Consider the following 22074-nt stretch of genomic DNA (forward strand, 5'->3'; position numbering starts at 1 on the left):
ATTTTCAAATCCTTAAGGGTTTTTATTTTTCAGTTCTAGATTTCTGCCTACTGCAGCTTTAATTATAGTCCAAAAATTTGAAGCAGAATCAAAGTTGGCGACATGAGGGCAGAGGGGAAAAGAGAAAAGACTGAAATGCTGCAGTATTAAACAATAGCTGGAGAAAAAGCTCAGCCATTATTAATTTTATGTGATATTTTGAAAGTGGCATCGTTTTAAGTGTAAATACAGTCTCGTAATGACTCATATCGATCTGTGTTGGATGTGCTTTTGAAAATTAGGCCCAGATGTTTAAAGACTCCCGGAGTAGTTGTAAAATTTTCTTCCACAAATAATCTACAGTTTAAAAACTCTCCTCCCCTCATCTTCCCGTCTCTCCCACCCTTCATCCCGTCTCTCCCACCCTTCATCCATCCTCCATGCACATTCTTTTTCATATCCAAATGAAGGAGAATGGCCATAATTAAACAGCATTTATGTTGCTCCTCTCCACAGTCTCAGATGCTAATTGGTGACACCGCAGCGCAGCTTTGTCCAATTACTCCCAGCTCTGACTCGCTTGATTAGCAATCAGTTTCATTCTCTCTCTTTTCCCCTAAAACAGCAGAGTCGCTACTCAGAAGTGAGTGGCTCATGAGACTCCCCGAAATTGCCCATGTCATTTCAAAATGACCACCATGACCAACATCCACTTCGAGTTAAATTCTCTGTGGTGTTCTCTTTGATCAAATATCTGGGTAGTGACCGAAAGAATGAGATTGCAGACAAGCGGCGGAAATGAGCTTCGTCTGCAGGGTATCTGTGCTCAGGCTCAGGGTGAGGGTGCTTGCTCATTTGGGAGGGACTCAGAGCAGAGCTGAACTTTAGAGCAGCTGACTGAAAATCTGACTAGGTTGCCTCCCAGGTAAGGAAATTTGGACAGACCCAGGCATGGCTTTACATTCAAGTGCAGATAGCTACGAATTTAACTATTGATCTTTTCAGCATCGTCCCTAGTTACTAAATTTTTCAGATTTTACACTCAAGTCAGTATAAGGAAGCTGACTGAGTGGCAGTGGGATAAACCAGTGGTCCAACCTGCCAAATATTATGATAAATAATATAACACACGAGCACATCAGTGCATTTTTCCCCTTTCCTGCCATGAAAGATGACTGCTCTCTCTGTGGGCATAGTTCTTCAAGAGGCTTCTTTCTTTTAAAATGAGTGCTGGTTCACAGGGAACCGTTAGACAACCGACATTGTCTAACTTTGTAAGATATTTACCTTACAGTGTGGAGCACCTTGCACTCACTCACTCTTTTTATTTTTGCTTCACTTGCTGTTTGATTAGGTCTGGGCACCAAAATGATCAGGTTATATTTGCATGTTGAAAAGTGATAGTTACGGATTCCCAGTGGGAAATGCTGGTGTTCCATATGTGATTAATTGGAAGACAGACAAGATAACTTATTGCAGAGACCAAATGAGTCAACTTAAATGGTTTCATCCAGACTGTGCAGCACTTTGTAACTGTTTATTTTAAAGAGTGCTTTAAAAATAAATTATAATTCTTTCCTTTGCTGAAGTGCCAAAATCAAGGCTTAGAAACAAACACACACATTGAAAACATTACAGTTAGAGAACCTGCAGCTTCTCTCTCATGACTCATGCCCTCAGCCTGTCCCTACACTTAGAGTTGATTTGCTGCTTTAGCAAATAGCACAGAATCAGAAACAGCTTTCTATCTGTGGCCCATGTTAATTGACTATCTTATTGATTTTTTTCCTACCTTCAGGGGTTCAGATGATTCACTGTACTTCCCTGCATGTGTGTGCTCTTGTGTCTGTCGTATGAACTGTGCTTTTCTACATTTATTTGCCAAAGGCTGAGTCACTTAAAAAAGAAGGAATAAAAGCTGTGGGACCCAGAGTCGTTCTTACACATCCCTCGGCTGTTTAATCGTTTCAGTTGTTCTTACCTGTAGCTGAACAGTCTTAAAACTAAACCTATCAAGAAGCTCAGTCGAGTGTTAACAAACCCACAGGACAACCCTATCCTCCCCTCTTCTTTCTCCTCCCTAATAATTGTAAGAGCCACAATTAGCCATTCTGCTTCATTGGTTAGATGGCTAAGCTCAGGCCCTGTGGCCCATTAATGGTGAGCTGAGGTAAAACAGATTAAATTGGGAATCATGTGCCCGATTGAATCTGAGCCAGTGGAGTGTTTTTAGAATTTAGAGGATGGGAAATCACTGCAGTGGAGTTACTGAGTGTGTATGTCTTTGCAGTAATTATTCTGGTGAATAGTTGCTGTAATGGGGGTCCGGTACTATCCGGTGTGGGGGTTGTTGAGCCTGTGAAATCAGGATCTTGTTATGCTGATGGTTCAAGTGGTTCTCCAGTTAGCTGTGAATACACCAAAAATAATGTTGTGTTGTGTCATTTAAAAAAATCAAGTTTGTCTAACTGGTGACCACTTAAGCCAATAAAACAAGCATTTTATGTTTATTATTATACAATCTTTGGGCAATGGAAAGACACAAAATACATATTGCATCAGTCTGTCATGTATTCACTACAACCACCTTTGTACTTCAACAAAGGCTGAACTCTTTGAGGCAAGCTTTTTTATAATTTATTTAAATAGCCTTCAGAAATGGTTCTCCAGACTTCTTGAAGGATTCAATTCAATTCAATTTCTTTATTGTCCCACAAGGGGAAATTAGTTTAGCAGCAGGAGGATAAGAACAAACAGAACAATACTATAAAACAATAATAACAATAATAATGATAGAAAATTCAAGGACAATTATTTGCCATTAAGGAGACAAGACGCAGTAGGGATAAAAGAGACCTGGAGTCTTTTAGTCCTCCTCGGAGGTACTCTAAAACGGCGGCCGGAAGGCAACAACTCAAACTCACTGTGAAGTGGATGGTTCACACAATTAATAATAGAATGAGCCTTTCTAAGCACATTTCTATGTTAGCTACCTCTTCCTTCTCTCTGTCAAGATAATTCCCCACTGCTTCAGTAATGACCGACCATGTGGGTTTTTTTTCCCAGATACGCTGTTTTGCTAATGTATTAGGGATCACTTTCATGCTGTGAGAAAAATCTGTTGCCAATCAGATGTTTTCCAGATAGTATTGCATGATGGATTCAAATCTGACAGTACTTGTACGTGCTCCTAATTCCATCAGTTTTGACAAGAAAGCCACTGGTTGAAATCAGCCATGACAGAGGCACCACTGTGTTTTACAGATGGCTCTAGATACTGTTGTATCTGCCATACACACTGACAATAATTTGAAACACACGTGAAATTTGGATTCTTCACTCCCTATGACCCTTTGCCACTGATCTTTATTTTAGTTCTTCTGTACCTTAGCATACCGCAACCTTATCTCTTCCTTAAGAAGAACTTCTTGACAGCCACCCATCCACTATGACCATTTCTGAGGAGACTTCAGTGAACAGTAGAGGGATTAACTGAAGGTCAAGCTGCATCTCTCAAGTCCTTTGTCAGATCTTTGCTTTTTTCCCCCCAATTTTTTTAAGGACATGACTTTTATTTCTTCTGTTCTCCCCTTTTCTAGTTTCTCTTAACTTTTTTAAAGACAAAATGGTGAGAAACGCAGCGAATAGCTCTTTGGGAATCATCTCCATAGTACAAAAATACTATTTTATTTATTTTAGACTGTGCTATCTTTGGCTTTTTCATAGTTTCAACTAAAGGAACAGAAAAAAGTGTTTTGATGACAGGCTGGTAGTAATATAAAATCTAAAGATACAGTTAGTAATTGGCTCTTTGCTAAGCTGCCTGCTGCTTGAATAAGTCACAAATCATTGGTTCAACAAAAAAAAGTTCAGTGACTGAACTGAAAATCAGTGAAAAAGCAGCCAACGTCCAACAAAACTCTTAGATGGATGGATGGACGGATGGTCTATCAATCTTCTTCCAAGTATCCGTGGCCGGGTCGCGGGGGCAGCAGCTGGGTCTGTCCCATGGCCTCCTCCAGGTGGGACATGCCTGGAACACCTCACCCAGGAAGCATCCTTGTCAGATGTCCAAACCACCTCAACTGGTTCCTTTCGATGTGGAGGAGCAGTGGCTCTACTCTGAGCCCCTCCCGGATAGTTGAACTTCTCACCCTATCTGTAAGCGAGAGTCCAGCCACCCTTCGGAGGAAGCCCATTATTGCCGCTTGTATCCGCAATCTTGTTCTTTCGGTCACACCCACAGTTTGTGACCATAGGTGGGGGTAGGGATGTAGATTGAATAGTAAATTGAGGCTTCACATTTACACTCAGCTCACTTTGATAGACATTCAGAAAAAAAGTCTTACTCCTTGAGAACTAAATCTAAAGCCATGAAAGGTGACACAATACTTTTGGTCAGTACTGTAGGTGTTTGCACCATGTTTGTTTTAACCGAAGACATGAAAGACACTGTGATGCTAGATGAAAGCTTTCATAATCTGCAAAAGTCAGCAGCAAGAATCTTTAAAGTGGATGGTTTTCATCCAGCAGCAGCAATGAGCATCTTGTCCTCACCACCGGAGGGGATTTCCTGGTTGCGATGTCTCTGAATGCAACTGAAAAGTCAGTGGACTGAAGAGGCCATGACAGCAGTCTCCTCGCCACAATTGGTCTGAAAATGTCACGCTCATTACAACACTAATACCCTTTACAATGCTGTCATCTCCATACTGAGAGATGGGAGAGCACATGCACACGCACTGACACACACAGAAACAGATGAAGAGCAGGATTGTTTCGAAGCTGCTGTCCTCAGCACTTTCTCAGGGACTTCCTGTTGTTAAGTCTTTGGGTGTGCTTGTTTTGAGTTGCTGTCAGAAGTTCTGCTTGAGAGAGAAGCTTTGTGTTTGGCCTGATAACTTTGGCCTCCAGACATTGAACTTTGTAACAGAATGTGTGGATGTGTGTGCGCATCTGTGTGTAAATGAAACCTTGTTCTTTGTTAGAGAGCATCATGTCGCTCATTGCCCTCTTGCCGCCCCTTTTGTGTCCTAAAATCCCCAGCTGCCTGTGGTCGCTGCGGTTTTGTATCTTGCCACATATTTCTCAAGAATTCCTCTCTCCTTTTTAGCCTATGGTCTGCAAGAAATGGAGGTAAAGGGGAGGAAATTAGTGTGGAAATGCAACCATTTATGGTTGTATTTTTATAGTGAGAGCTTAAATGATTGTGTTATCCACAGATACTGGACGCAGGATAACCCCAACAAATAAAAAGAAAACATTAACAGCTGAAAAGCTACTTATAAGCATGAACACAATGATTTTTCTTTTGTTTCACTGACTATTTTGTCACCTTGAGTGACGTCAAGCACTTAGTTGTAATATTTTGACTAACAAGCAGAATAATAATAAAAAAAAAACAACCCATGTAGTCTCTTGGTTGAAAGCCATCTGTTCTGATTCGTGCCACATCAACTGCTGGTTACTTGAAATGCTAACATTTCTTGTATAACCTTTTATTCCTAGAAGTAAAGCGGTTCTTTAAATTGTTTCCATCTAATGCTGCCTGATGGGTTGTTGTTTTGTTTTTTTGCATATTCTTGTTCATGCACTACTGAGAAATCATTGATTTTGGATTGATTTATCATCTGTCTGTCTCCTCTGTCCAGCTGTTTCCTGTCGCTGTTGCTGGTGGCTGCTGTAGTTTGGAAAATCAAACAGACCTGCTGGGCCTCACGGCGTAGAGAGGTAGGACACATCTTGGATAATGTATTGCTTGTGTGTTTGTAATGCGTTTTTATGTGTGCCATTGTGTGCATATGCATTTGTATACATTACATGCAGAGCGTTGTCAAGCTGTGTGTGCACTTGATTCTGCTGCACAGAAACGCAGATGCAGCTGACACATCAAAGGGTAAACACTGATACTACTTCCCACCCACAAGTTGTGAAGGGTGGGTTAATGTCATGAGTACTGGAAGGAAAAAAAAAATCTCTCTGCTTAACGAGCATCGCCATGACGATAAACAAGGCCATTCCCCTTAATTAGTGCTCCTCATGAGCCAATTAACTCAGACGAAGTGATGCTAAACGGAGTGGAATAGAGTGATATATCACTTAAAGCCTGAACAGATGCCACATCATTTCATATTTACTTCTGACCCTCCTCCGAACACACTCGCAGACACATGCAAAAACAATTTAGGCTCCAAATCAATCCCATGCTGCGCTGTTTGACATGTTTTTTGGGGGGATTTTTGTTTTGTTTTTTAGCAGTAACCCTTATTCTCTTTATCACACTTTGTGTTTTATGTTTGTGTCATCAGGGAGGAATCACTGTTGGTTTTGGACAGCTGATAATAGTCTATTGTTACTAGTGTAATCCATAGATGTACCACAGGGAGCTATTGTGTTTAAATACACTTGTTGGTTCTTGCTCTTCCCCCTTTTCTCCTCCACTGCTGTTTTGTCATCGTGCAGAAAATGCTGATCTTTTCATTTGCAAATTAACTTTCCCCATTTAAATGATGACGACGTGTGTCTTTAAGATTTATGATGTTTCAAAAATGAATTGCCTTCAATTAGGACTATTCGTAATCTTCTTAAGTGGAGTAAACCTTTATGTTCAGTTAGTGACGTTTTTCTCACATGGTGTATGCAAAACTAATTGTTGTTTGGTTTTTACAGATTTTAATGAATAGAGTCCAGATTGCAGATTGAGCCAGTATGTGACTTTGAGTTTGCATTAGCGTCTCTGCCGAAGAGAAAAGCTTGAAGAACATTTCTGGTTGCAGAAAGTAAACAGAAAATATATATATATATATATAAAAACACAAAATAAGCTGCTAATTATGTACCTGAGACTCTAAAAGATGTGTGTGCTGAAAACTTTAACAGACTTGCTGTTTTTTTTAAACAGTCCAAACAAAATGAGCTCCCCTGCTGCTAATCAGTATAACAAACAGCAGTGTTGCAATGACAGTAAACTGGCATTAGCACACATCTGGCAGGCAAACGCTAATGAAGCAAACACGAAACACTGAAAACCGCAGTTCTTAATATAGCCACCAGAGGCTGTCTTCTAAAGAGAGTCAATCCCAATAAAGTCCAATGTTAAAGTGACTTTAAAGATGAAAGAACTATTTTTACAGCTTTATAACAACAGTATGTGTGGTGAATCTTTTATAACTCACCCCGTCTGTATCACTGTATTAAGGGTTAGGGGTGATTGGAGCCATGGCTGCTCTGAGGCCACTAGCTGTTTTCTGGGTATACCCTTAGCTAATTTGTGGTATTGTTGCCTTTTGGAGCATTTTGGGAGTGAAACTGTAGAATTTGCTTACATGTTAATCACCACTACTTCATAGATATGCGTCTTTGTGTTTATATTATGTACCAAGGTTGTTGGCATTAGGTAGTTACTTGAAGCGGCATTTAAATATTATAACTAAAAAATATTATTAGAAAATGGCATCACAGTGGTAGGACATATACAGTCTGATCATCCTACAGCTATAAAGCTGTAATAAACCCACCATGCTGTGACAAGGGGCAGAACAAGCTATGTTCAAGAGTAGCTCATTTTAAACGTGTGTGTGCATTTGTGTTTGTTTGTTGTTGTATATGTATGTATGTATATGTATATACATAGATAGATCATCAACTCATTGGAGTGTCCAGATAATGAATGCAAACGTTGCTCTGACCAAATCACTGCCAACACATTTCACACATGAGCCTGATGATAAATCAGTAATGTGTTTAACATCTGAAAAAAGGTGCTTACCGACAATCCAGTTGTTGTCAATTTAAATAGTCAGATTTTTGACCTTATCATCTGTCTTTAATATTTTATGTTGTGCAGAGTCTTTCCTGAGAAATGACAAGTGAAATATAGAGCTTGATATAAACATTGAGGATTCTTGAACAGCTTTGTCCTGTGTGTGTGCGCGCGTGTGTGCGTGCGTGCGTGCGTGCGTGTGTGTACTTACAGGTGTGTATGTTTCCAGCGCAGTGATTGTTTAGCCCTGTTTTATCAGTGTGAGGAGCAGTATGTTGGTTGCTGGCAGGCTGCTTGACACTCTGCTACAATATTTATGAGAGCTGGTCTCATATCACAGCACATTCGCAATGCTCACTGCACTGTTGGTTAATTTCCACATTTCTCTGTCTTTAACTGTGTGTCTCCCTCATTCTTCCTGAGGGCTATTTTCTTTTTACTGTCCTTTCCTCTGGATGATTGAGGATATAATAAGTGAAAAGTTGCACAGTGGAGAGAAATTATTGTTATTGGAACTTGAAAGATCCGGCTCAGTTTTCCTCCCATCATTATTTACAGTGCAGTTATATAAAATAAATTACTTCTTTAAGCACATGGTTAAATCAGAAAATTCTAATAGAATTAAAGTGCAGCATTCAAAGTATCAGGCAACAGCCATTTTTACAGCTAGTAGTGCAAGTAGTTACTGTCTACCACATGTATATAAGCAATGCATTCATTGTTTTTGGTAAAGAAGTTGGGGGTTTTCTGTAATACATGACCTCAAAACTGACCTTAATCTGAAAAACAACAGATTAGTCTGTCAGTGACAAAATCTCATTTTCCTTCTTTAGCTCTAAGGGCCAATTGTGTCTTTTCTATTTTCCTTCAGATGATACCTGAAGCTTACAGATCAATCTCCAACCTCAATTTCCCACTGTATCATTTATGTCAGATGATATACGTGACTCTGAGACACACTTACTCACACAGATATAGTTCTAAGCTTCGCAAACTCAGTTTGGCTTCAGAAAACCATCAAGCAGAAAATTAACCAGGACAATCAATAGCGCTGATTTCTTTGTTTTTATGATTTCTTGGTGTTGATGTGTTTAGTGTCAACCTGATTATTAGAGAGATAAACTGCTGCTCCTTAAGGGGAGAGATGGATAGTACAGCCATGTTTATCTCATGTAAATTTTGCATTATATGAACTACAAGCTGATTGCTGAGCTGTTTGTGTGAGCCTTGTTGTAACAGGAATCCACTCAGTGGTCAATTCATTAGATACACTTTTTAATCTACCAATTAACGCAAATATCTCATCAGCCAATCACATGGTAGCAGCTTAATACATTGTAGACACGGTCAAGGTGAACTTCTGAACTTCAAACTAAGCATGAAAGTGGGAAGGTGATTTGTTATTTAAGTGACTTTGAACATGGCATCGTTGTTTCCAGACAGGCTGGTCTAATTATTTTAGAAACACACAACCACCTCTAGGGTTTAATAGTTTGAAAAAGAGAAAACAATCCAGTTCTCCTTCTTGATGCCAGAGTTTAGAAAAGAATGCCCCAACTGCTTTGAGCTGAAAGGAAGGGACATGAACTCGAAAAACACGTCTTACATCCAAAGTATGCAGAAGAGCATCTCTTGAAAGAGATGTGCTACAGCAGCAGATGACCACATTGGGACTGTTAGTATCAGCTAAGAACAGGAAACTGGACAATAGAAGACTGGATAAACATTGCCTGGTCTGATGAGTCTTGACTTCTGCTGTGACATTTGGGTAATGGGCTCATAAACAACATCCTGCCTTGTGTCAGTGATTCAGGGTTCTAGTTTTGGTGGGAGGTTTTAAACACAACTGCTGCCTGAGTGTTGCTACTGACCATATCCATGTCCTTATGACCACTGTGTATCCTCCTTTGATGGCTAACACGCAGTGTCACAAAGGTCAAATCAACTCAAACTACGTTGTTGAACATGGCAATGAGTTCACTGTATTTAAATGGTCTCCAGAGTCAAATCTGGCAACTGTGTGATGCTACCAGGTCAATATAGACCGTGTTAGTGTGAGTGCTCGTGACAGTGTGCCCGGCTCACATTATGCTACCGGTCTGCTGACGTCACTCAGGACTAGGGCTTTTTGATATAACGATAACGATTATGGGGTGGCTGTAGCTCAGGTGGCAGAGCAGGTCAGCCACTAATCAGAAGGTCAGTGGTTCGATCCCAGGCTGCATGCCAAATATTCTTGGGCAAGATACTAACCCCATGTTTGCCTACTGGTGGTGGTCAGAGGGCCCGGTGGCGCCTGTGTCCGGCAGCCTCGCCTCTGTCAGTGCGCCCCAGGGTGGCTGTGGCTACAATGTAGCTTGCTATCGCCAGTGTGTGAATGTGTGTGTGAATGTAGTGTAAAGCACTTTGGGGTCCTATGGACTAGAAAAGCGCTATACAAATGCAGGCCATTTACCATTTACATATCGGATGACGATATAAAAACATCTATCGTTTCATTTTACACTATTGTTTGTTTCGTGGTGTCGCAAAATAAACTGTTTACGGCAATATTTTTCATCGTTCTGATGGTCACTGTACTGTCTATATTAATTTCTTAAAGTTCTCTCTTTCTCTTATATGTAATATAACCACACTACTGACGGACAAGCGCCTGTTTTTATGCGTTGTGGTTAGCAACAACGACAACAGCATCGCGAGTCCTCTTGTTTATGTTCCACATAAACCTTTCACAATAAAGCTCAAGATCCTTTTGAGACTTTTCAAAATAAACTGAATTACGTAAAAGAGCAGATTATTTACGGATGAGAATTAAAAAAGAGCCGCCAGGTGCTAAAAAATAAACCTTAGACTCAAACGTTAGAACAGGCTTTTCCCCGCAGCACGCCGTGTAATAAATACTCACAAAGAAAACGGCGGCCGTTACAACTTATGTCTAAAAATGTATCGTTTCATGCATCGGTTAAAACACTCAACTCCAGCTACATGACACGCAGCTGGAAACACTTCCCGGAAGTCGAGCTGCCCGAGATTCACAGAATTTATAGGAAATGTTAAATTTTTGTGATTTATATCATTATCGGGACAATATATGTCTTATATCGCGATATGAGATTTTGGTCATATCGCACAGCCCTACTCAGGACTTCCATATGATATGGGTGTGACATAGATGTGAATATGCATATTTCAAAGAGAATTTTCTGACATCTTTCAACACATCTTTGTTTATAACCACCTTTTTAAATGATCAGGATTTACTGTGACTTAACATAAAACGAATTTATGAACTGAGCCATAATATAAAGATATTAAAAGTGTCAAGTCTGTCAGGTTGTAATACTAGAAAAAAAAAGTCTCTTTCTAGCTTTTCTGTGTGAAGTATCATCTGTTCATTGCTATCTCCCTCTCTCTGCTGCGCTCTCCAGAGAGCTGGTCTAGTGGGGAACCACAGCAGAAGGTGAAAATGGGATCTCTTCACCGTTAATTATGGATCACAACCAGCCACGAGACTACAGAGAAAACTGGATATTAATAGAGCTGCAGCTTTATGTTAATTGCTTTTTTCTCATACTTGTTTTTTATTACCAACAATCATTTTTGGATATGAGATCAAACAATCAAAAGCTACTTTGAAATTCTAATGCTGATGCGCAGAGACAAGCTGCGCACCATGTCTCTGGTTTTCCCTAATAGGGTTGCTCCTCTGAAGACTGTGTGAGTGTGTGTGTCTGTAGTGTGTGGATTTTTTGAAATCCACCACAGCTGATGCTGCCTCGCGGCTAGATAAATTAGTCAAATAAAAATGAAAAGCTAGAAAGATGGCCAGCCAGAAGGACAAGATTAAGGTCTTCTCTGCACCGCTGACACCCTTTCAGATGCCTTTTTTTAATCATTCTTTCCTCAAGTAGCGAAGTCATTTTTTAAACTCTTATTTGGCCTCATCAGAAAAGCAGAATTTTGTTATATGAATCTGTATGAACACTCTTATAGTGGAAACACGATATTTATGGGACAATACCTTGAAAAGGTCTTGGATTTGGTGATTCTAAATTGACCATGGCTCATGGTTATGTGCCTCCATGTGTTACCCTGCAACAGAGTGACAACCTGTCTGGGGTTTACCCTGTGTCTTGCCCTATGATACCTGATAGGCTCACATTTTAACATATTTGGGCAAGAAAGTTACATGGCAAACCCTCCTTCCACTCGCTTAAAGCTTGGAATGGTATCTGATTAATGTTACATGCCTTCTGTTACCCATCCATCCATTCGCTTCTGCTTATCCTTTTTTTCAGCGTCGCGGGGGGCGCTGGAGCCTTTCCCAGCTGTCATAGGGTGAGAGGTGGGGTACACCCTGGACAGGTCACCAGTCTGTTGCAGGGCCAACACACAGAGACACAGACAGCCACTCGCTCTCATATTCACTCCCACATTCACACCTATGGGCAATTTAGATTAATCAATTAACCTATCCTCACAAATATGTCATGTTAATAGATATGTCACCAGAGTGCATGTTAGATGTCTGGCAGTTTTGGGCTATTGAGGTCTGTCCAGGGCTTTGCTGTTGATCCCGAACAAGACCCCATTGCAGTTGTCCAGTGGGGTGGTAACAAAGGCATCGACGAGTGTCTCTGCTACAGAGTCAATAAGTGATGGACGAAGTCAGCGATGCTCATTTATTGGAAAAAAACTGCTTTATTGACAGATTTAATATAAGCCTGGAATGCAATGGATGCTGATGTGGTGCAACCGTCAGTGTCGAGGAGTAGAATTCCAGCCTTCGAGTAGGGCCTGGGGGGCCACAACCAGGAGTTCTGTTTTACTACTGTTGGGCTTGTGCTGAAGATTATAAAATTGGAGTATGTCTCAAGTGGCTATAGAAGAACTGCAATTTACTACATTCTTACCTTGGCTTCATATTTCAGCCCATATTTGAACATTTGCTAAAAGCAAGTCATAAAATGCCCTACGGTCTTTACTCCAAGTCGTCAAACACCAGTTTAACCCTCGGTTATCTTATGAATGTTCTGATGTAACACCTGTGGCTCTCTTCTAATGAAGTTGTGTTTTAATACTGCGAAGCCACACCCTAAGTTGATAAACAAGACACATTTACTCAAATATTAAATTGTAAATTTTAGCTGTCTTCTTAGCAGCATTTAAACCATCATCAAAACAAACAAACTGTCAAAAACCAGATTTTCAGCTGCTGATTCACATAATTATCTGATGCTATGATGATTTAGTTGCTGGCTTTATACTTCTAATACAGATTAAAACAAACTTTAATATCTGATTCAATTAAAAGTAAATTTTTACCGACTGTTTAAGCTGGAAATCAATAGAATATTACAATATTACATGTTGTTTTTATGATGATGTTAAAAGTCTGCCTTCACATTCTGTGCATCTGTCTCTCTACTCTATAAAAAACTGATTCTCATTTAGTTTATTGGTTTACTTGGTAGAGTATTTTTTTAAATTCACATCCCAGACAGATGTTGTCACTCTTCTTTGCTGATAAGTTATCCTGAAGACTTTATTACTTTGCAGCACAGCCGGTTTCTGCTTCTGAATCTGAGCATCGCTCTCCCTTTAGCTGACGGTGCCCCCTGACCTCTGCAGTCTTCACTACAGCGGCTCCACCTCTCACATTAATTTTCTTAAATTAGATGTTTGCACTCCCCTTGCATGAGGCAATTAACATATTGTGTCATTTTTCCTCTACACTCATTAAGGAATTATACTCAGAGATGCTCCACTCCAAATTACAGGAGGGTTAAAATTCTGTGCATAATGAAGAAGAAGCAAGCTTGATTAAATTTAAGTTTTGAGGCTGTTTTGTTTGTTTAGAACTTGTCAGTGCTGCACTGCAACCAGCAAGCTGGCTTATGGAGCTAATTATGCTGCTGTAAATGCTTTCCTGAGGTCTCTTACTGTCTAATTTCAATGGCAAGATGATGAGTCAAAGGTGCTTAAGCTAATTTTAATGACAAGATTGTGTCAATATTATGGCGCTGTGAGCCAGAAGCCATTTATTACCAAAGTAAGTAAGTCAAGTTTAAAATATAATAAGCAACCTTAATTTTTTAATAAAGCTTAGAATTAGATTATATTGCTCGGAGACTTTTTTAATTTCAAAATAAAGGCTCTTCTTTTTTTCCCCTCTTCTCCTTTTTATTAAAACTGTTGGATTTCCACGATTCTGCAGAGGTGATGTTATGCTCTGATTGCTCAGTCCTTGGCTGCAGCACACTCCAATCTGCAGTTGGAGAGATTAGCCTGTCTGGACCACTGAATGCCAAATCACTTGTGTACGGGTGCTGTTTTTTTTTTTTTGGGGGGGGGGGGGGGGTTCCCCTATGTGTGTTGGTGCTACACAGCATGTGCATATGTTTGTGTGTCCTATTATTTAGTTGGCATTAATCGAGGTGGCAGATTAGTAGAAGAGGTTTAATGTGGCCAAGCATGGCTGGATGTCTGCGGATGACCGCTGTTTAAACAAATCAAAGGGACAAGAGGAGAACGTAGACAAACACATGCACACACCATGACCAGCCACCATGCAGCCTGTGCTTAACCTCCAAACGTAGTCGTCCCTACTGTTGCATTTACGAGCTGGCCAACTTGCAAGTGTACAAACACAGCATACAGAGAAAATAATGGGAGTTAGTTTACACTCATTCATCTTTTTAAAAAAATATATTTTTTTAAAAAGATGAATGAATCAAAAAAAGAAAGGAGAGGGAGGTCTGGGCATCTCTCCTTGTTCTGCTGCCCCCACCTCTCGGACCCGATGGAGGATTGAGGTGTATTCAGTGGAAAGCCTTTTTTATTTATTTGGTTAGTCTTTAAATTGAGCCGTGTATTTGTGTGCTACTGATTCTGGCATTTTCAGGTCTCTATACTTTTTGAAGCCACTCAATCAACAGAAAGCAGAATGACATCCTGACATTTTCACTATTGCAATGCTGGAAAAGCATTCGACCTTTAAATGTATTCATTTAAATATTTTCCTACCCATGACGTGTTGCATTTAAAAAAGAAAAACATGTACTTTGTGTGATATGTGGCTTTTTGAGTCCTAAAATAAAAGTCTGTTTGTATTCATTTAAAACTGCAAAGCCTGATGCACATTACTGTATAGATAGACTTGTGTGTCAAGTGTTCATATGTTGCTGATGATTTCTTTCACATAGGGAACATTCTTGCTGTTGATAGTACGGAGTCTGTTGTCTACCACCTTTGATATATATTAGGGCTGAATTTTGCAAACAATGTGGCAATTATGTCATATATTCCTGTTTGCCTAAAGGATTGCAGAGTCATCCTTTGCTCCTTCTTTTAAATATGGTGCTTCTTTGTTTGTGAACGCACATTGAGCCGTATGTGAACAGGATTCATAAACGCGTCTCTGGGTTGAAAAAGACGGTGCTCTGGAAAAGCACCACCAGGTGCAACAACTTCTATCCAACGAAAGTCTTTTTCAGGGAAGGCCTTGCATATTTTCAGCAAGACAATGCTAACTGCGTATTGCAGATATTACCAGAGGTGGGACCAAGTCATTGTTTTGCAAGTCTCAAGTAAGTCTCAAGTCTTTATCCTCAAGTCTCAAGTCAAGTCTCAAGTAATGTCAGGCAAGTCAGAGTCGAGTCTCAAGTCACTGGTGTAAAAGTCCGAGTCAAGTCACAAGTCTGAACCTTTGAATTTCAAGTCCTTTCGAGTCATTAAAAAAAACGAAAAAAATAATGTTGCAGTTATGCTAAATGTAAATGTTAGACCATGTAATTTTTAAATCTGTGTTTTTCTCAACACATGACAAAATAGTGAACTTAGAAAATATACACAAATTGTGAAATTGCACCTCTTTAAAATGCAGCTCAATTAAACCTAGCTCCAAGAATAGTTTTCACCGACAGTTCTGAGATAAGCTGCATGTTATTCTTGGATGCGGTTGTAGGACCAGCTTTAAAATCGCATGACAAAAATATCATACACATTTAAAAAAAACTGTATCACCAACGTAGCCTGGACAACATTTGCTAGTTAGATGAAGTCAGCTATTTCATCTTAGCATATTTATATGCATATTTATAATCATACGGTTCTTGGAGTGAGTGCATACACTCATGAAGTTTAGTAACTTCCGGTCACTGCAACAAGCCCAGGTACAGTTTACCGACGGATGGGTACAGGACCTTGAAATGCACCGTGTAGAACGAAAGACCATCGTACGTATCATAAGTTTACCAGTCTCACAAATCGTCGTCATAAATACACATTCGTTAACCGTTTATTAATAGGACCTTTGAGCTCAACGGTAATTAATTAGTAGTGGAAATAATTTCTGGTACCCATCACAGAAATGTAGCAGTGACAATAATACTGTATGCTGTAATCGTACTGGACAATTAGTGATACAAAAAACCTGTTTTATCCTGTGAATAAAAGTATATGTTTTTGTCAATGTACCATAATAACAGAAGCGAAACGCAATATTGTGTCAGGACAATTTACTATTTATGCACAATAAATAAAGGAGCATAGCGCGACAATTTCTGTTCTTGCTTGTAACCTATATCACCAATTATGTTATGAAAGTGACGTATTAACTACTAAAAAACACTGACCTTCGTGTAAATGCTTGGAGCAGACTAACCTGTGAGCTGGAGTGTTCTGGGACGTTATATTTGGTCTTAGAATGGCTGCAATCCAGTCGCGTCTTTGTTACTTCGGAAACATGGCTCGAACAATTTCTCTTCAACGACGTAATCCGATAACAACCGATCTCTTTACCCGTCGGCTTCCCGTGGCTGTCATGCGACCGGCTATTGCAGTTAATAATACAACAGCTTCTTGACATTTTTGTGTTTCTTTTTATTGCTGTATAACTGATTTTAATTGAAAGCCTGCGTGCGCTAGTACCGCTTGCCACGAGTTCCCAGAATCCTTTGCGGTTCTACCCGTGAATGACGTCACATTTTCAATCTCTATATAATATGCATGTTAAATTTTATATTTGGGGTAAAATATCAAGTCTTTTCAAGTAAACCGGTTCAAGTCCAATTCAAGTCCCAAGTCATTGGTGTAAAAGTCCAAGTCAAGTCACAAGTCTTAGAACATTTTTTCAAGTCAAGTCTAAAGTCATAAAATTAATGACTCGAGTCTGACTCGAGTCCAAGTCATGTGACTCGAGTCCACACCTCTGGATATTACAACAGCATGGTTTCATAGAGAGAAGACCAGGTCATGAACTGACTTGCCTGCAGTCCAGACCTTTCAAACCTTTTGGCACCACACAGTATAAAATACACAAAAAGACGGTGAATGCGACAGCATCAAGGGTGTACCCTGCCTCTCAACCCCATTTCTCTCCCAGTATGAAGATTATTCTGAAAAGCATTCTTGCGAAATTGTTTTGCAATTTCAGAAGCACAGTGGAACCCCGACTTACGAAATTAATTTGTTCCCGAGGGTCTTTCGTAAATCGAAGCACCCATCGTGCCTTTTGAGTGAAAGATAGGGCTATAGGCTAACTGCTAACTGTAACAACAATACGTCGTTCAAGTGGAACAGCAAAGTGCAAGTACACAAGCCAAGGGGGTTGTCACATGATTTGGAAGGCATTGTGGGCATTGTAGCCATTCTGGGCTCAGCCAATCAGAGCCAGCGGATTTCGTTACGCTGGCATTTTGCCGTAACACGAGCAGAAATATTGCCGTTAAGTGCCTTTGTAACTTGAATTTTTCGTTAAATGGGGTATTCGTAAGTCGGGGTTCCACTGTAATGTTAGACTGCTGTCAGATGGGCTTTTGTATTCAACCATATATTTAAGATACTGTCATTATATTAATGCTGCTATCCTGTATATATTGTACATACTATTGTTTGAGTACTTACGATTGTTTTTTTGTACTTTTTATATTTTACATTTATATTTATTATTGAAACTTGCACCAAGGGAGTGGCACTCCAATTTCGTTGTACTCCGTACAATGACAATAAAGGCTATTCTATTCTATTCTATTTATATTTTACCATGCTCTGTTGCTATTGACCCAATTAGTTGCAAAATTTTCCTGCAGATGTTTCTTTATAGTACCACTTGTTACCCCATGTGATGCCACCATATCTAAAATGAGCTAATATTATTCTTAAATGGATATTTTTGGTACTAACAGTCTTAAAAACTGTTCAACTATTTCTCAGCTAGTGCTCATGTTATGTTTACTCACTTGTCGCTGATACAAAAAAAAGTAAAAACAGGCAATATGATAAATGTTAATGATGCTGCTATCAGTGCAGGCCAGGTGACCACTGTCACTGTCAGAGACCCTGATTAGCTTGAAGGTGTTGGTGTTCAGAGAGTGGTTTAGCAGCACCTCACAGCCACCAGCAAACTTCAAAAGCACCGAAACGTGAGAGACGATGGGGGAGAGGGGGGGAGGAAAGGGGTGAAGAGAGAGAGTGGAGTGTTTTGAGGGACACAACAAGGACATCTCCCCGGAGCCATATGGTGGTGGAGATGGTTTTATACGGTTGTGTTTGTCTGCCTGTTCCGTTTAAGATTTTTACTGGAAAGTGCCTCAGGCCAGCCGTCTGTAATAATATAACTCCCTCCCTCTGCTTCCCTCTCCTCCTTTTTTTTTTTTTTTTTTTTGTGGTTTCTTTGTCCCTGCTGCCATCCTAAAAATCTCTCCGCCACACAAAGCATTTTGACTGATGGCTGCTGTTGACTCTGCTGTTGACACATATCTGGGTGGGCGTGGGTGGTCGGGCTCATATAAATAACTCTAGCCTAAACCAGCGACTTGATTCCTGGACTTTAACTCTCCCCTCCTCTTCACTCTGCTGACCCATGACTGCACTCCATCATACAGCTCCAACCTCTTCACCAAGTTTGCGGACGACACAACGGTGGTGGGTCTCATTAGCAACAGGGATGAGACCGACTACAGAAGTGAGGTGAGACGCCTGGCCACGTGGTGTGCTGACAACAATCTCTCTCTGAATGTGGAGAAGACGAAGGAGATTGTTGTGGACTTCAGGAGAATGCACACCCAACATGCTCCTCTGACCATTGACGGAGCGTCTGTGGAGAGAGTGAGCAGCACCAAGTTCTTGGGTGTGCACATCACAGAGGATCTCTCCTGGACGTACAACACCACAGCACTGGCCAAGAAATCACAGCAGCGTCTCTTCTTTCTCCGCAAACTAAGAAGAGCAGGAGTACCAGCCCCCATCATGTACACTTTCTACAGAGGCACCATCGAGAGCATCCTGTCGAGCTGCATCACTGTGTGGTTTGGAACCTGCAATGCGTCCTGTCATAGAACCCTCCAACGCATAGTGAGAGCTGCAGAGAGGATCATTGGTGTCTCTCTCCCCTCCCTCCAGGACATTTACAGCACCCGTCTCACTAAAAAAGCCCTTTGCATAGCGGCTGATCCCACGCACCCAATGCAAAGCTTCTTCAAGCTGCTGCCGTCGGGGAGGAGACTGCGGAGTCTCCGGGCCAGGACCAGCAGACTGAAGGACAGCTTCATCCATCAGGCTGTCAGGAAGCTTAACTCCCTCCCGATTCTGCCCCCTCTCCCCTCTCTCCTCCACGGTCCTACTGAACTCTGTCACACACACACACACACACACACACTCTCTAACTCACTCACTGGCCTGCACCAGTTACCAGTCACTTTGTGGAGCAGTGGACTGCCACTACCTCATAAGACTTTGTTGTTACACTATCTCTTACCGTACATTACCAAATCTCCATTTGCACTATTTGCCCATTTGCACTACTCTGCCTGGTTTGCACTCAATGTCATTTACTCATTATATTGTATATTGTATAGCTTTCTTGTTATATGTAAAAATTGTATTGTATTTATTTATTTAAATTTTACTTTTTAATTATTTTACTTGCATTTTTAATCACTCTTATATTTAAATGTTCATTTGCTATTTTATCTAGGGATTGAGAGTAACGTAGTTTCTATTCTCTGTATGTCCTGTACATGTGGCAGAATTGACAATAAAGCTGACTTTGACTTTGACTTTGCCCTTGTGCACGTCTGCATGGACAGACTGATATTTTATTGACAGTTTCTCTGTGACTTTTTTTTCCATTTGTTTGTGTTCTAGACTGAATACGACACGTTAACATGATCATATGCTTGCATATATTTGAATAAGTATAGCCTAATTATTAGGAAGGCATGTAACCCGTATATGTTTAATGATATATTTTCTAGTATTGAGAAAAGTTTGACATAAGAAGAGTTTTGACTACATCCCAGGAGAAACCAGAGTATAAACTGAAGCTCATCATTATCTTTTTCACTTTATAATTCCCTGACAAAAACTGAAGGTGCTTTTCACTTCGTGTCAGTGAATTATAAATGGATTGTGGTCAGATTGTGGTTGGACAGAGCATGTGCCAGGTATGAATGGGCGTCACTGTGTGAACAATGTGATCTTATAAAAGAAAAATTACCTGTCAGTAAAACTACTTGGACTAATTATAGATTTATCACACTTGACTTGAAGGAAAGAAAGATGGTTTCAATTAAAAACCTGTTCTGTCTTGTGACTCCAATCAGCATAAAGGTATTCCAATGGGGGTGAGAGGTGGAGGTGCAGTAAGTCACTGTTTTATCAGCCACGAGAGAGAGGGTGTCTGTCACCCAAATCTAAACTGGGAGCTGGTTGCAGAGAAGAGGAGCCCAAAAGGTGAATGCTCTGCCTCCCGTTGTACTGTCAAACTCTAGGAACCACAAGCAACCTGCAGTCTGAAATCAAAGTGCGCTCTGGGGTGATGCAGTACTGTCAGGTCTTTTAGATAAGATGGGGCCTGATTATTCAAGACCTTGTATGTGATGAGCAGGATTTTAAATTTAATTCTGGATTTAACAGCCAATGAAGAGAAGCCAATATGGGAGAAATATGCTCCCTCTTTTGTGGATTTCCAACTCTAGTCACTCTAACCAGGATCATCTTAAATATAAAGTAATGTCTACAACCCTCGATGTAGTCTAGATTTAGCCAGTTCAGCAAACACACAAGAAAAACCTGATTTATAGATTCAGTATCTGATTTTAATTTTCTAAAATGAATGAGGACATTACTTGTCTATAAATTTTCACTTGCTGAGCAGTGAGCAGTCACCTCTGAAAATAATGTCTAGTCTTCCTGTGCTTCTCACATTTTTCTGCATCTATCAGTGTCACACATTAATGTTTTTGTTTTTTTTTACTCAGTGAATAACACAGCAACCGTACATTTACAGACACGATTTCTGACAAATGGTATACAGTAGGAAGAGTTTGTGTGTTTGGGGATATTTACAGAGTCATTTGAAATTAGTATTGAACGCTGTTTGAGATCATACCAGCATACTTTAACTCCTGACTTTTATACAGTATATGCCCAATATATAAACATGCATCACAGATAATTGTGTCATTTCAGCACATTTGACTGAGAGTCAAATGCAGTAACTAAATATTTGTCAGGCCTTTTTGCTGTGGTAAAATATTGCACATTTTTTGTATTTCTTCCTTGATTCAATTTTAATTGATTAAAAGAAGAAAAATGGTTATAAAAAAGAACAAATCAAATTTTACATATATTTCGCTTTTATTGATATTTTATTAAATGGCTGAATACACTAATATAAATCAGGAAGGAACAAATATGTTAATACAGGTTTATCTTCATTGTTTAGTTTATCTTAATTCAGTTTTGCACCTATTCTGAGAAGTACAGCTGTTCTGTCAGGTGTACTAAGATGTAAAAACAATTCTATGCCATTTACAGGATGGGCAAGATCATGACATGAGTGACCGGTGTGCTGCTGGAGTCATAATTCCACCCATCCAGTCCCCTCTGGAGCCACAGTGCCTGGCTGAAGGAAGCTGTCAGTCCCCTGACTCCCTCTCAGAACAATTAGAGAGACCTTTAATGGACTACAACTAACAATGTGCACATAAATGCATCAGCACAACATGGCATCTGGATAGTAGTTAAAGTGAAAAGTTATTTCATATGATCTGGATCAGTCTGATAATTATTATACATAATTATCAGACTCGGCAAAGGGCGCTGGTGTTATCAATCCTCATTTTCATTATATACACAATAAAACTAGAAATACAAGCTGAAAATACTTTATCACGTTAACACTCGTAATAAAAATATAATTTTTTTGTATTATTCACAGGTTGTAGGCAGGCAGTTTAGTGCAGCATAACCTGTTGTTGTTGGTTTTTTTTGGTTTTTTTTGCAGCACTGTGGGGAAGTTTACAGTGATGCATTATGTTCGACTGGCT

The 22074-nt window shown here is 40.0% G+C and overlaps 1 protein-coding gene across 4 annotated transcripts in view; it reads left to right on the forward strand.

The window, feature by feature from the left end:
* atrnl1a (attractin-like 1a) overlaps nt 1-22074 on the forward strand; it is a 332702-nt gene that overhangs the window by 200747 nt on the left and 109881 nt on the right. For 3 of the 4 annotated variants that reach the window (XM_082557490.1, XM_082557489.1, XM_082557491.1), the window contains one exon: nt 5631-5709. In XM_082557490.1, coding sequence (XP_082413616.1) covers nt 5631-5709 — 79 coding nt within the window. Of the gene's footprint in view, nt 1-5630; nt 5710-21562; nt 21888-22074 lie in introns of those variants that run through there. The other variant, XM_082557492.1, reaches the window with a different exon arrangement.

The sequence above is a fragment of the Aulonocara stuartgranti genome, assembly GCF_965226115.1.
Source record: "Aulonocara stuartgranti genome assembly, chromosome: 13".
Lineage (NCBI taxonomy): Eukaryota > Metazoa > Chordata > Actinopteri > Cichliformes > Cichlidae > Aulonocara > Aulonocara stuartgranti.